At 45.1% G+C, this 13,416-nt stretch overlaps 1 protein-coding gene across 1 annotated transcript; it reads right to left on the reverse strand.

The window, feature by feature from the left end:
* Positions 1-1,219: 1,219 nt before the first annotated feature.
* LOC147677729 (olfactory receptor 5AR1-like) lies at positions 1,220-12,288 on the reverse strand. The gene is made up of 2 exons (XM_086945579.1): positions 11,741-12,288; positions 1,220-2,183 (listed from the first exon to the last, which is right to left on the reverse strand). The coding sequence occupies exons 1-2, from the start codon at positions 12,286-12,288 to the stop codon at positions 1,220-1,222; spliced, it is 1,512 nt and encodes a 503-aa protein (XP_086801705.1).
* Positions 12,289-13,416: the final 1,128 nt, after the last annotated feature.

The following is a 13,416-nucleotide window of genomic DNA, read 5'->3' on the forward strand; positions in this document are numbered from 1 at the left end:
CCTCTATGAGTACAACAAATGCTTCACACTATCCTCTGATAAGCCTAACTGCTCGCCCACCCTACCACAAATAGAGTGTTAATATTATCTACTTTTGTCTCTGTATACCAATCTGTGTCTCACTGTACCTCTACACAGTGTACTTTGTTTTAGTGCACTATATAGAGAGCCAGTATCATACATCCATTGATTAAGGGCTTGGGTTTTTTATCAACACAAAGTGTAAGAGATGACTTTGAATTGCAGCCATACTTCTGTAGGTTTGCTATTCTATTCAGTACTTATGATTATTAGTGGAAATCGGCTGAAAGAAAATAAATCAGGGGAATCACCCTTGAAATCATAACCACCCCTCTATCTTCCTTGGTGGAAACAATAAGTTTTATTATGGTTACAGAAAGATGGATTCCTCGAAGCTGCATTGTCAGTTTTACAGATTAACATGATCGCAGACAAAATGCTACAATATTGCAGCTTTTCCTTTCATTTCCTGCAAAAAAGGTTGTGCAGGAGTATTTTCCAGTCTCCCTCCTTATTTGGTGGCTTTCATAATTGTAGACTTTATTTTTTTAAGAAATGATACAGAATGGGACAATGAATCCTTTTAATAAGCTACTAAATAGTTTTAAATGAGAAGTTTAGGATTTTCTAACAAAAAGCAAGGAAAACTAGTAATTTTTCAAAAGTGACCTGGGCTCCAGGACGGAGGCTGAACAATACGGTGCTTATAATTACCAATCAGATCCCCTGAAAAATTATATCATTAGATGTGGATAATCAAAAATAGTATCTGGTATCACAGAATTATTAGATACCTCTTATTTAAGGTGTCTGTGTGCTTCTGTGTGGCTTAGATTAGCTGTCCTGCATTTTTCTTTCTAGATTACCTGCATGCAGGAAAACCTAAAAAGAGCTGGTATATTTACCTAGATCTGATCCTTACCTTGTATCATATTCTTACTTGCAATGTGGTATTGCTTTTGAATGTCTAGCTGCTTCTTTATAACAGAGAAAACAATGACACTGCATGCCTGAGAGGCAGGCTGCAACCTCCTTCATAGCAACTATGACTAGCACCATATGCTACTGTTGTCTCTTGGCTTCTGTTAGGATCCCTTTGTGTGTCTGCAGCTCTGCACCTAAAACTATGTATAACTGCTGATTTGATAATGAAATTGTGATCCCCATGACAATTCTTTTTGTGGAACTTTTCTTTTCTTTATATTCTTAATGGCAGTCTTTTTCTCCAGAGTGCACGTCTTAGGGCACCTTTGACTTCCTTGTTACGCATGCTGTAAATTAAAGGATTAAGCATAGGTGTGACCACAGTGTAAAGTACGGAGAGGACCTTGTCCCGCTCTGGCGAGTAGCTTGACCGGGGACGCAGGTACATGAAGATAATGGTCCCATAGTACATGCTTACTACAGTCAGATGTGAGCCACATGTGGAGAAGACTTTGCTCCTCCCTTTGGCTGAGTGGATCTTTAGAATAGAAGACACAATGTGGACATAAGAAACAAGGGTCAGAAGAAAGGCGAAGAGTGCAATGATGCCACCCGAGATGTATACCATGATCTCATTGACGGTGGTATCTTTGCAAGAGAGTCTGAAGAGTGCTGGCATCTCACACAGATAGTGGTTTACATGGTTGGACCTGCAATAGGGCAGCCGGAAAGTGAGGTAGGCATGGATGATTGAATTTAGAAAGCCAATTGTCCATGCACAACCTGCCAATTGAAGGCAAAGTTTCTTGCTCATAATGGTAGTATAGCGCAGGGGGTTACAGATAGCCACATAACGGTCCCATGCCATGACGGCCAAGGTAATGCACTCTGCTGCTCCCAGAGCCAGGGAGAAATACATTTGAGCAGCACACCCAAGGAAGGAAATCCTCCTATTCTTCCCTAGGGTGTTCTCCAGGATCTTGGGAGCCACTGTAGATGAGAAGCAGATGTCAATAAAGGATAAGTTGCTGAGGAAGAAGTACATGGGGGTATGAAGCTGGACATCAGTTATCATTAGGAGGAGGAGGACGGTGTTTCCAGATACTGTAATCGCATAAATGGCCAGGAAAATAAGGAAATACAAGGCTTGAAGGTGGGGAAGGCTTGAAAGTCCTTGGAGGAAGAATTCGCTGGCACTCGTTTGGTTTTGATGTTCGGAAGAGCTCCCAATGAAGGATCTAATAAAGGAAAGACAAGAACATGCCATGTAAAGGGGAACTGAATGATTCAGCACTTTGACACAGACATGTACATTTCATTGCTTCAATTGATGCCCACAAATTGGTGCAGGTGGCCGGAGAATAAATATTTTCATGGTGCTGTTAGATTACATTGCTTGTGGGCAAAGAGCTTGGAATCTAAGTCCAACTGACTTTGAAGTTTTGCCTGGATTCAGTGGCGTCACTAGGGGGTGCGGGGGGTGCGGACCGCACCGGGTGACACCTTCACATGGGGTGACACCGTGGTCCGTGTTGACAATAATCTTGGCTGGTGGCCGGGTAAGGTTAGACAGACAGTAATATTATTTTGCACACCAAAATGCAAAATAATATTACTGTCTGTCGAACATTACCCAGCCGCCAGCCAAGATTATTGTCCAATTAGAATTAGGCTACGGCGTAGACGTCCTGACGTCGACGTTCGAAACTTCACTGTCATGTGATGTGGCTCCCTGTCCCAACCCGCCGTTTTTATCACTGCCCATGGCGCCAGGTGCACGCTTGTCTGTTGTTTTCAACTGGTAAGTTGAACCCCCATTCTTACCTTCAGTATGTGTGTTTGAAAGTATGCCCTTTGAACTGGGAGCTGGAAAAACAAGTACACCGTGCCGCAAGCAGCATCTTTTAATTCGCATCTTTCCAAAAGCATGTGCCTCGGCCTTCCCCAAATTTCACAGAGCACATCTCCGTGGCCACGTGCGTATGCTGAAATATGATCTTTCGCAGCCGTCTCCCTTGGCATCTGACTGGCAGAGGAGCATGGAGCGGAGGAAGGAGGCTGCCCTGGGCGCTGCCGGTGACGGGCACCACCTGGGCAGAGGCTGTCCCAGCAGAGAGGGCACCGCCAGGGTGCAGGCCCCGGGTGCCGGGGAGGGTGCTAAGCTCATGCATTGGAAAGGCCGGTCCAGCTGGGGCAGACGCAGTGGTCTCACATGCGGCTGCTGATGCCATTAGTGCCAGAAAGCGCCTCGAGCTCAGTCACTGCACTTTATATGCTTCTTAATGGTAAATGGGATTAACTGACTCTGCTCCCGCCCTCCCTCCTCATGCAACTCAATTCACCCTGTTTTTAGAGTGACACTGTCCTAACCTCACTGGCCTGTCAGGGGTAGCTGTATGTAAAATATGTTCCCCATTTTCCCCACTGGGCATTCTGGCTCTGTTTTTGTTTATGTTCTTTCTTTGTTTCCGGTTGTACTTTTGAGTTCTCTAGCTCCACTAGCCGTGGCTGCCAGTTCGATACTGCTGCCCCCAAGTGCTGAATGCATGTCCACCTGGCATGCATGTGGCGTCCAGCTTGTGTTTAAGCACCATATGTAATAGAGGGCTATAGAGTATGTCGCTATTTCACTGTAGAAAGACAAACCTGAGTTTAAATTGAGATCACTGCAGCAAATGCAACGCCGCACAGATACTTTGATATTACAAATTAGTTTAGAGGTAGGTAGATGTGGGAATAAAGTGGTTTTGGAGATTTGTCTCTGGATAATGGTGGAATTCGAATACATTATTTTATTTGCACTACAGCACAAAGTGATGCATACGTACCGGTGCTGGGCGCTGCCCATTCTGAAAAAGTATATTATGTGTGTCCTGCTCCTTCGATATGAGATGTAGGAACACAGTCCTACGATAACCTGTGCACTGTAGTGAGCGTGCTTTAAGTTTAAAAACAGTTCACGCTCAGACCTGTTGTTTAGCAATCCTATATACTATTGCATGAGGTACTTCTCTATATTGTATCTCTGGGCTGAGATTGGCATCAGAGTTCCTCCTTTCTTACTCGGTGCACGCAGCGCTGTGACTGTGATTCAAAGCGGTATCCTGTCTGCCACTGCCTTCTGCAGTTTGTGTGGGTCAATTAAAGTGCTGCAACTTTCAGCAATCTACCTTAATTAAAGAGCTTCGGTGCTCGAGCTCTATTGCACTTTCAAGGTTTGTGCAAATGTAGCATGTGGATTGCTGGGGTTTGGATAGCGCTCAGAGTGTTGCTTGAAGGCGCTGCTACATTTAGGAGAGACTCCACTGAAAACCCGCCAGGCACGTTGATTTATGTGAACTGCACAGAGTTGTCTTCCAAATGACAGGCGCTAGGGCAGTCCGGGTGTAAGGCGCTAGAGTTACCGACCTTTCCTCAAATGCATCCCCTTTATTACACTAGTTTACCATATCGTGACACATTGCAATGAACTTTCACTCACGAAAACCTCACATACACCTGCACCCCTGTGTCAAGACGAGTAGCACTGCTGCTCAGTGCGCGAGAAATAATGCACTGAAAAGGAAGAGTCGGAAAGGTGAACACTGGCTCTGCACTTCTGAATATAAATAAAAAAGTAGCATTCATTTTTATCATGAAACTTTCTTTGGTGATGGAAACCAATTACTTAATAGAATTACAGGTTCACGAACAATTTACTTGAGCCCTGTATTATTTATTTGGCAACATTTTTTCCCTCTCGTCTGCCTTGTTAAAGAAAGTGGTTGAGTGCTGTCTTGAGCAGAATGAATAGCAAGTACGCAGTGCCTGGTAAGACAATTGGCGTTGTAACTGTTGACAGGTGCAGAGCTACTGTTATTTAAGTAAACTCCAGTCGGGTCCGGTGAGCATGATGCGAAGCGCCACACATTGGAATGGGGCAGGCGTCTCCGCCTCGAAAGAATGCGTCAAAGCCACACTCCACATATTCCCACGTGTGGTTAAGACTTTTCTATGGTGGCCAGGAGCAAGGGGAGGAGTTATGAAAGGATGGGTAACACCTCTGCAGTGCCTTAGACTCCGGTGTAGAGGAGTGGGCTTGGAAAGGCACCAGAAGAAGAAGGACCCCCTCCGTGGGTGCTGCACAGATGAATATATCTCCTCAAGGAGGTCCATCATGGATTCATGGGGTAAGTTGTGAGGGGGTGACACCATGAGTTACCCGCACTGGGTGACACCAACCCTAGTGACGCCAGTGGCCTGGATCCCAACAAGCCCACGCAAATTCTTGTCCATATTAATAATCTTGAGATGAATGATCTGGTACCAAAATTGGGTGAAGAGAGACATCTCATAATCAACAGGTTTTCACACTATAGGCCGGATTACCAAATATGTTTTTTTTCTGTCAGCAGGCTTAATTTACTCGTGGCGTATTCTTGCATTATAAGGGGGAAGTTACACCACCTCAAAAATATCTTTTGAAAATCGTGCCCTAAGTTTCCATCTTTCTTTAACCATATACAATGTCTAATCATTTATTTACTCAATGCTGATATAACAGAAAACTATCTTCTACGTGCTAGCCAAAACCCTACAGCTGAGGTACAAAATGGTGACTATGACACTCTAGAACACTTAAAATGTAGTAATGTAAGTAGGAAACTATTTTCCCAAAATGCATAATCTTTAAATAAGAGGCCTCAGAAACAACTGATGTATTTTATGTGAGTTACCTAGCCAAACAGCAATATAGTTAATATTTAAAGAATCTAAAATAATTAAAAAGAACTAACCAAAATGTACGTAGTGATCAAAAATAATAAAAACACGTTAAATATGGTGGAATTAGAAAAAGTTTTTCAATGTTATCCAAAGGAATCGTAAAATGAATGTGAAAATATGTCCTTCATTCTGTTGACCGGGTACCAAATATGCTTTATTACTAACCTTTAAGCTGGGTTTTATTTGCCTTGGGAATTGGAACATCCATTGCTATGGTAGACCTGATACCTAAAATGTGAAGGGATCAGATTCTGTGCGCTCTCCTGGGTTTAACCCTCCAAGGTAGGGAACTTAGGAAAAGCGGGAGCACTCTGAGTATCAAAATTGATCACACAATATCCTATTTGGTTGGATCACAATATTTCTGTTTCTATTTTGCATTCAGAAAACATACTGGACCAAACAAGTCATAATTTCCAAGGTAATAAACCTTGAATTAACTTTCCAAAGAAAAGAAAATATAAAGGATTCAGCCAGCATAACATTTGCTCAGGAAACTGGAGTTCATTAACCTCCCAATGTAGCAAAAATGTACATAGAGAGGGATAGAAAAAATAAAATAAAAACAGTCATTAGTACGTGAACCGTTGCACCACAACCAACATAAAACATAAATTAGGAAGACAAGGACCTGTGTAGTAATTTTTCAAATAGCGTTATAACAACTGCTAAGTACTGATCTAGAGTCACATTATCATTGTGAAAAACCAGGACAAGCAACAGTACAGATTATATAAAACAACTCACAAGAAAGTCAAAGACTTCTGCATTCACAACACATGTTAGGTGTGTCATCTCTGAATTGCACACCGTACCACAAACTGCGCAAACCACTCTCTAGAGATCTGCGACTTGCTGGCGGATCATTTTGTTGGAAAACCTACCACCCATGACTACTGCTTCCATATAGAAGCAGCCAGTGACATTTCCTTGTCACTAACGCTGAAGTGTACCTCCCACTCTGCAGCCTAAAAAGATTCAACATAGTTTCCTTAAAACTAACTACTGAAATAATGAAAGCTATCTCTAACACTGGATCACCAACTTACCCGTGCCTCTCAAATATATTCAAAAACTTCCCTTTGGCATCCCAACTGCCTTGCCAGAAGAACCAACAGCTCATTCCTCTGAACCAGACATAACTAATGAACTAAAAACACCCAGCTGAAGACATCACTAACCCATGACCACGTGGACCCAGCAAATAACAGATCAATATAAGACGGCCCACCTTTGAGGAAACAAAATTGAACAGGCAGGTTTCTTTTGTGAAAGGAAACCCCTGAATGTTAGTACGTAATACAATTTGTTTATTCGAATTTCTGATGCCATTGAAGAAAACAACCTCCTCTCAAACAAAAGAGACAGATTTCTGTACTGGAAGAAGCAATGAACATGAGTTACCTGGAATTGTGGATGATCTTAAGAACAATGTAGACTTCAATGGTGTTGCTGCCATCATCCTTCTCAACATGTCAATAGTTTTGGACACTGCTGACCATGAACTCCCATCCAAACGCGAAGCCACTATTCTTGATTGGATTAAAATATACCGGTCTAACAATCCCAACAGAACGTTCTGTCCCTTTGCTCGCCACCATTCTGCCATCTGGTAGGTCTCCTTCCAAGAAAACGACTCCCTCATTTATTTTCTAATGTATGTCACCACTGCCGCAACTCACCAATTCATTGAGGCTTACATACTATTCACATAATACCTAGATCATTCTAAAACTGTAAACATGTTCAGAAACTAACCGGTCCGGACTCTATAAATGCCTACAAGTAGACATTTGGAAGTAACAAAATTTCAAGTTGAACTACTCAGAAGAGAAATTTCTCACATGTGGATTGTGAAATAAATCTGTCTCATTGTTTAGCTAATCTTAATGTATATATATATTTTTTTGTAGAATTACCACTTCCGTCCAGCAAAGTGATGCACTTAATTTACTGCAGACATGCTTTTTGACAATAAAATTGTCCGAGAGTTCCATACACCTTAACTGATGAATCCCCTTTTCAGCAGTGCACAGTAGTTTTCTGCCTCCCAACTACAACCTGGTCCTCCCAGATCAGTCAACAATAAGAAGTGTTCTCTTGTGTGCTAACACTTGGTTCAAGCCTCCTGCAAAGCTTAGCTCCACTGGATCTGCTCAGAACCCTCTTCTAAATGGAGAGAGTATCGCAGGAGTCTTTTGAAACAGAGATGTCCCTTTTCACTGTCCGGAGGGTTTTATCCCTGTACAGTGGCGGCTGGCGTTACAGAGGGTGAGAGGGTGTGGGAGCACAAAAAAAAGTGCCTTCTTTAATTGGCCTCATCACATCCCCCTCCCTCCGGCTTCTTCTGGAAGCCTAGGAAGCAGGGAACTGCACAACCCAATCCCGGTGGTGCTATCTCAGCATGAAAGAAGCACCAGGAATGTATAGAGCAGCCTCTCTCAGCACATCTAAGAGCACTGGAGGCCTGTGCTTTCTCCAACTGAGCAATCTAAAATAGCTTGGTTCGAGAACTTTAAAATGCACATGTCTGGCTGGCAGGCCCAGAACGGCTGGATAAAGAAACATGCGCATTTTAAAGCACACAGCTCTCTGCTGCTGCCACTCGGCAACAAAGCCTTACCCCATCCTGATACTTGGTTCAGGACGGGTTGCTGAAAAATAAAATGTAATAAATAAACGGTAAACCGTTTATATTTTTCAGCTCTGGGGCTTGTGGAGCGATGCTCCTCTGCTTAAGTGGAGGAGCAGCCCCAGTCCCTGTATTTTGGGCAAACTGATAGCAGTACTTTGAAGTTGCAGCTGGCAGAAGCTATCATATATAATAGGAATTTAACCTGATCTTTGGAGTTTTCAGCCCAGGATACAGTTGCAATGCAAATTTGGTTTTGGTTGCATCATCATATCAAAGTTATGATTTAATTACATTTTATACAGCAGAAATATATCCTGCACAACGGCTGTTAGGAAAATACATAATCTAAAATCATATTATATTTTGGAAATAGGTAGAACAAATATACTCCTCACTCAGATTCCCATATCTTTTGCTTTACTGAGTGACAGTTATGGGGCACATGAGCTGGGCCTGTTAAGCATGCTATAGTTGTGTTTTTTTTTTGTGTTCAAACTGCTTTATTGCATTTTGCGTACAGTACACTGCTTTATGCGCCTATAAACCTGGGGCCGGCAGCGTGTTATTCGTATCAATAAAGATGTTGTAGAAGGTGTGACACAGCCTTTTTACCGGCATCCCGGAGGCCCGGTGGCGTATGATATTATCAGTTGGTACGTGTCCTGTATCTAGTGCAAAAGTATACCTGATAATTCACTGCAGTAGAACAATATTTTTGTTTTTATCATTTTCCAACAGAAACAAAACTGTGAGGCCTTGTAAACACACTTGGAAGTGGAGCTCCGAGTCGACAGAGTAGTTTATGCATCGATGATCTTCATTGGTATACAGTGATACATTAATAGTTACAGCAGTATATATTCGTCTTGAGGATGAGCACAATGTGCGGCGCTATGGGGTATCGTCGAGTATGGTGATGCGGATGCATGGTATAAGCAGCGCGATGGAACCATATGGTGTATGAGGGCCCAGCGGTAGCTTCTGTGAATGCAGTGTCCATTGATAGCATGTAAAGGTGTTTTGTGCAAGCTAGTGAGATATAGGGTGATGTGTGGGGTAGCTTACGGGGTCCGTAGGAGGTAAGAGGTGTATGTGTCGACAGGCATTGGCTCTTACCCCTGAATGTCATCTGTATCGCTAATCACTAATATGTCCTCCCTCCGGGTTATCGTCGTCGTCTGCCTGGGCAAGTAGATAGCCGACCAGAGGGCCCCAAATGTCTTTAGGTTGATTCGGGATCGGCAACAATTCGGCAAAGGTGATATGCTGTTCCTGACAGTAAGTCATGTCCGCCAGCCAGTCCTTGAATTTAGGTGCCCTGCCTCGGCCCCAACCACACGCCACCCGTCGTTTTGCCAAGAGCAATGCAGTATCTACAAATTTTTTGCAGGATTTTGGGATGTGTGGTGTGTGCCCAAGTAGCATAAGCAGTGGCTCCATAGGTATGGGTTCCTTAGTCATGGCAATGAGAGCGTCAGTCACCCGCTTCCAGTAAAGACGAACAGGAGGGCATTCCCACGCAAGGTGCAGGAAGCCCGCATGCTCGGCATTGGCAGCGCCCGCACTTGTCGCTGTCAGCCAATCGGAACCTATGTTTTTTTACCGGGGTATAGTACAATCGCTGCAGGAATTTGTAGTGTATTATCTTGAGTCTACTGCTGGCTGATATCCGGGCCGTAAGGGTGCAGCAATATTGCCATTGTTCGTCAGTGAGCTCGGTGGCCAGGTCATCGCTCCAGTGGGCTTGGGCTCCTTCCTCAGGCATAGGAGCATTAGTCCTGAGCTGGCGATATAGGCCAGAGACTAGATGTGCCCCATCTTGTGAGCATAGTAGAAAATGAAGTGGAGGCAGGACTTCAGGTTCATCAGGGAACCCAGGCAGGATGTCTTTCATCCCCTGGCGTAGGCGCAGATAGTAAAACACATCGAGCGGAGTGTGATTATGGGAGGCAAAGAACAGCTCAGCAGGTTTGAACTTGCCGTTCGAGAAGAGGTCGCCCCAACAGGTGATTTGAATGCGTTCACAAAGCGTGCGAAAGCCTCGTTCCTGTAGCAGTGCGAGTTTAGGGTGATATGTCAGTGGGAGCTTAGGAGAGTACGGTAGGCAGCAGGACAGCCTCTTGGCTATGCGGCGCCATGCATCCAGTGTGCAGGAAACTGAAGTATTCGACGTCATTATCAATGATTCCGGACAATGGAGTAGGCCATTAAGCGGAATGGGATGCACAATCCAATCCTCCACTGCCAGTTGAGGCATGAAGGGGGTGGGGACCAGCCAATGATAAGCATAATGCGCCTGCGCACATTGATAATAAGCCTCAAGGTCAGGGACATCGAAGCCTCCTTTATCATATGGCTGGATCAGCGTGGACCATTTCAACCGCGGACTCTTACCCCCCCAGAATAATCGACATAGTTCCGACTTTAAGGATTTAAAGAAAAAAGCTCCCGGAAAGTAGGGGATGTTAAGAAAGAGGTATAGGAATCGGGGTAGAATTATCATTTGATAAGGGACGCCCTGCCGGCCATGGAGAGTGGCAGGGTAATCCAGCGGTCAACTGCAGCTGTGAGTTTCGTGATTGCTACTCCATAATTGGAGCACAGAGTTTCATCTTTGTCGCGAGGAATCTGTATACCGAAGTATCGGAGATCCGTCCGACACCACTCAAGGGGGTAATCGAGGGGAAAGTCTGTAACCGCATCAGTGAGTGGGTAGAATTGCAACTTGGACCAATTTATGTGCACTCCTGACATCCTTCCGAATACTACAAATTCTCTTAGTAGGGGATTAAGGTTCAGATCAGGGTGTTTGACATAGAGCGTTATGTTGTCAGCGTATAAAGACACATCGATCTGACGCTGAAAGCATTGTATCGCACCATCTCGATGCAGCTGACGAAGTCTACAGGCTAGGGGCTCGACCGCAATCGCGAACAAGAGGGGAGATAAAGGGCACCCCTGGCGTGTGCCTCTGGTAATGGCAATGGAGTGTGAGAGGCGAACGTTAATGAGGACTGTCGCCGTTGGTTGCGTATAGAGTAGTTGGACCCAGGAGATAAAGAGCCTTGGGAATCCCATGCTCGCCTGGACGGAAAACAGGTAAGGCCATTCGACTGAGTCGAATGTCTTGGTGGCATCTAGAAAGACCGCTGCTACTGGTAAGTCAGGGTGAACCGTGCGAAGCAGGGAAAACAAGGTGCGTAGGTTATGAAAGGTAGACCGGCCCGAAACAAATCCAGATTGATCAGGCAAGACAATCCTAGTCATCAGGAGGGACAGCCGAGTGGCTAAAACTTTCGCAAGGATTTTGACGTCGCAGTTTAAGAGGGAGAGTGGGCGGTAAGAGCTGCAGGAGCTAGGATCCTTGCCAGGTTTTAAGAGCGAGGTAATGACTACCGCATGGAGCCAGGGAGGATGCCGTCGTTCAGCGACTCCTCGTAGACCTCTCGGAGGACAGGGGCCATAATGTCTATGTAAGCTTTATAAAATTCGGCGGGGATTCCATCCAGTCCGGGCGCTTCACCGTTCTTCAGCGACATGATGGCCTCGCGAATTTCATCTAGTTCGAAGAGGGCTGCTAGAAAGGCCCTGTCACCATCGCTGAGCCAACAGAGTGCTACATCGTCCAGGAAGTCAGCGTAAGATATATCGGCAGCAGTGTCAGTGGTGTATAGTGTATGATAATGAGACGTAAAGGCATTGAGCAGTTCATCAGAGTCCCTGATTGTGTGTCCCTGACAGTCGGTGAGTTCCAGTACCGTGTTGCGGTCACGTGGAGCACGCGTCATCACCGCAAGCGCCTTTCCTGGTCTGTCACCCTCGCAGTACTTTCTAGCCTGCCAGTGTTTTCCCCGGAATTTTGTTTCCCTATTAGCTTCTTCTTCGTATTTTGACAATTTGTCTCTGAACTCTGCATGTATGTCAGGACTATCGTCTTCCACCATCCGAAGTTCCAAAGCCTTCAGCTCCCTATCTAGTGTGTGAATAGTGTTTTGTATGTCTCGTAGAACCCCAAAACTATTGGATATGCAGTATCCCCTTATAGGGACTTTAAAAGCCTCCCATATGTGTTCGACCGATTCTACAGAGCCCTTGTTCCTGGGGAAGAAAGCTGCAATTTCCTCTCCTAGCTCGACGCAGAACAAATTGTCCAATAGGGCCGCCGGCTGTAGGCTCCATTGCGGCCTAGGGCTATCCCATCCGGGAATGCGCGTATGCATCAGGACGGGGCTGTGGTCAGAATATGTCCTCGGCAAATGTGTCACACCCAAAACCCCCGCAGTGATCTCTTTGGTGATAAGAAAATAATCCAGTCATGCCCATGTGCCCATCTGCGAAGTGAAGTGTGTGCCCTCCCTCCTGGAATAGTGTAGGTATCTCCATATGTCCACCAATCTGCCCTCAGTGATCACGCCCTCCAGTGCCTCTCTAGCCCTGGGCTTGTAGTGGTTCGCTCCATCCGCTCTATCTAGTTGTGGTGTCAATGCCAAATTAAAGTCCCCCCCCCCAGATAATATGGCGGGACCCTACGTCCATAATTTTGCCCCAGAGTGTAGTAAAGAAAGCAGGCATATCAAGGTTAGGAGCATAGCGATTAATGAATGTAAATGTGTCACGGCCCAGCCGTCCCCACAGTAGGGCGTAGCGCCCTTCCCTGTCAATCAAGTCTCCGCACTTTTGGAACGGCACTGTGTGTCTAAGGAGGATGGTGACTCCCTCGCGTATGTAGAGTAAGAGGAGAATATACGGACTCCAGCCCATTTACTTGCAAAGGTGGCCCGCACTTGTGGTGATAAATGAGTTTCCTGCAACATGGCGACATGGACATGGTGTCGGTTTAGATAAGCAATCACATTTCGACATTTTTTGGCGTTGTTAAGCCCTCGAACGTTCCATGACATACAGTTCAGTTGTGCATCAGTTCTTCAGTCCGCCATAAGCAAAGAAGCATCAATCTATCCAATTTTGCTACTAGAAATGCAGCAGTATCCACTCTACTCAGACGATAAGGTTTACCATGACATTCAGTAACTCGTCCATCCACTCCGTGTGTAAAACTTCCCTCCCCGAAC

The sequence above is a fragment of the Lissotriton vulgaris genome, chromosome 12, assembly GCF_964263255.1.
Source record: "Lissotriton vulgaris chromosome 12, aLisVul1.2, whole genome shotgun sequence".
NCBI lineage: Eukaryota > Metazoa > Chordata > Amphibia > Caudata > Salamandridae > Lissotriton > Lissotriton vulgaris.

Bases quoted from the DNA above. Each gene is read 5' to 3' on its own strand.
- LOC147677729 (XM_086945579.1), bottom strand. From the start codon at position 12,288: ATGGTGGAAGACGATAGTCCTGACATACATGCAGAGTTCAGAGACAAA. The intron at 2,184-11,740 runs GTAGTCATTACC...TTCCTTTATTAG, and splicing joins ATCCTCCCTGGCTCCATGCG to ATCCTTCATTGGGAGCTCTT.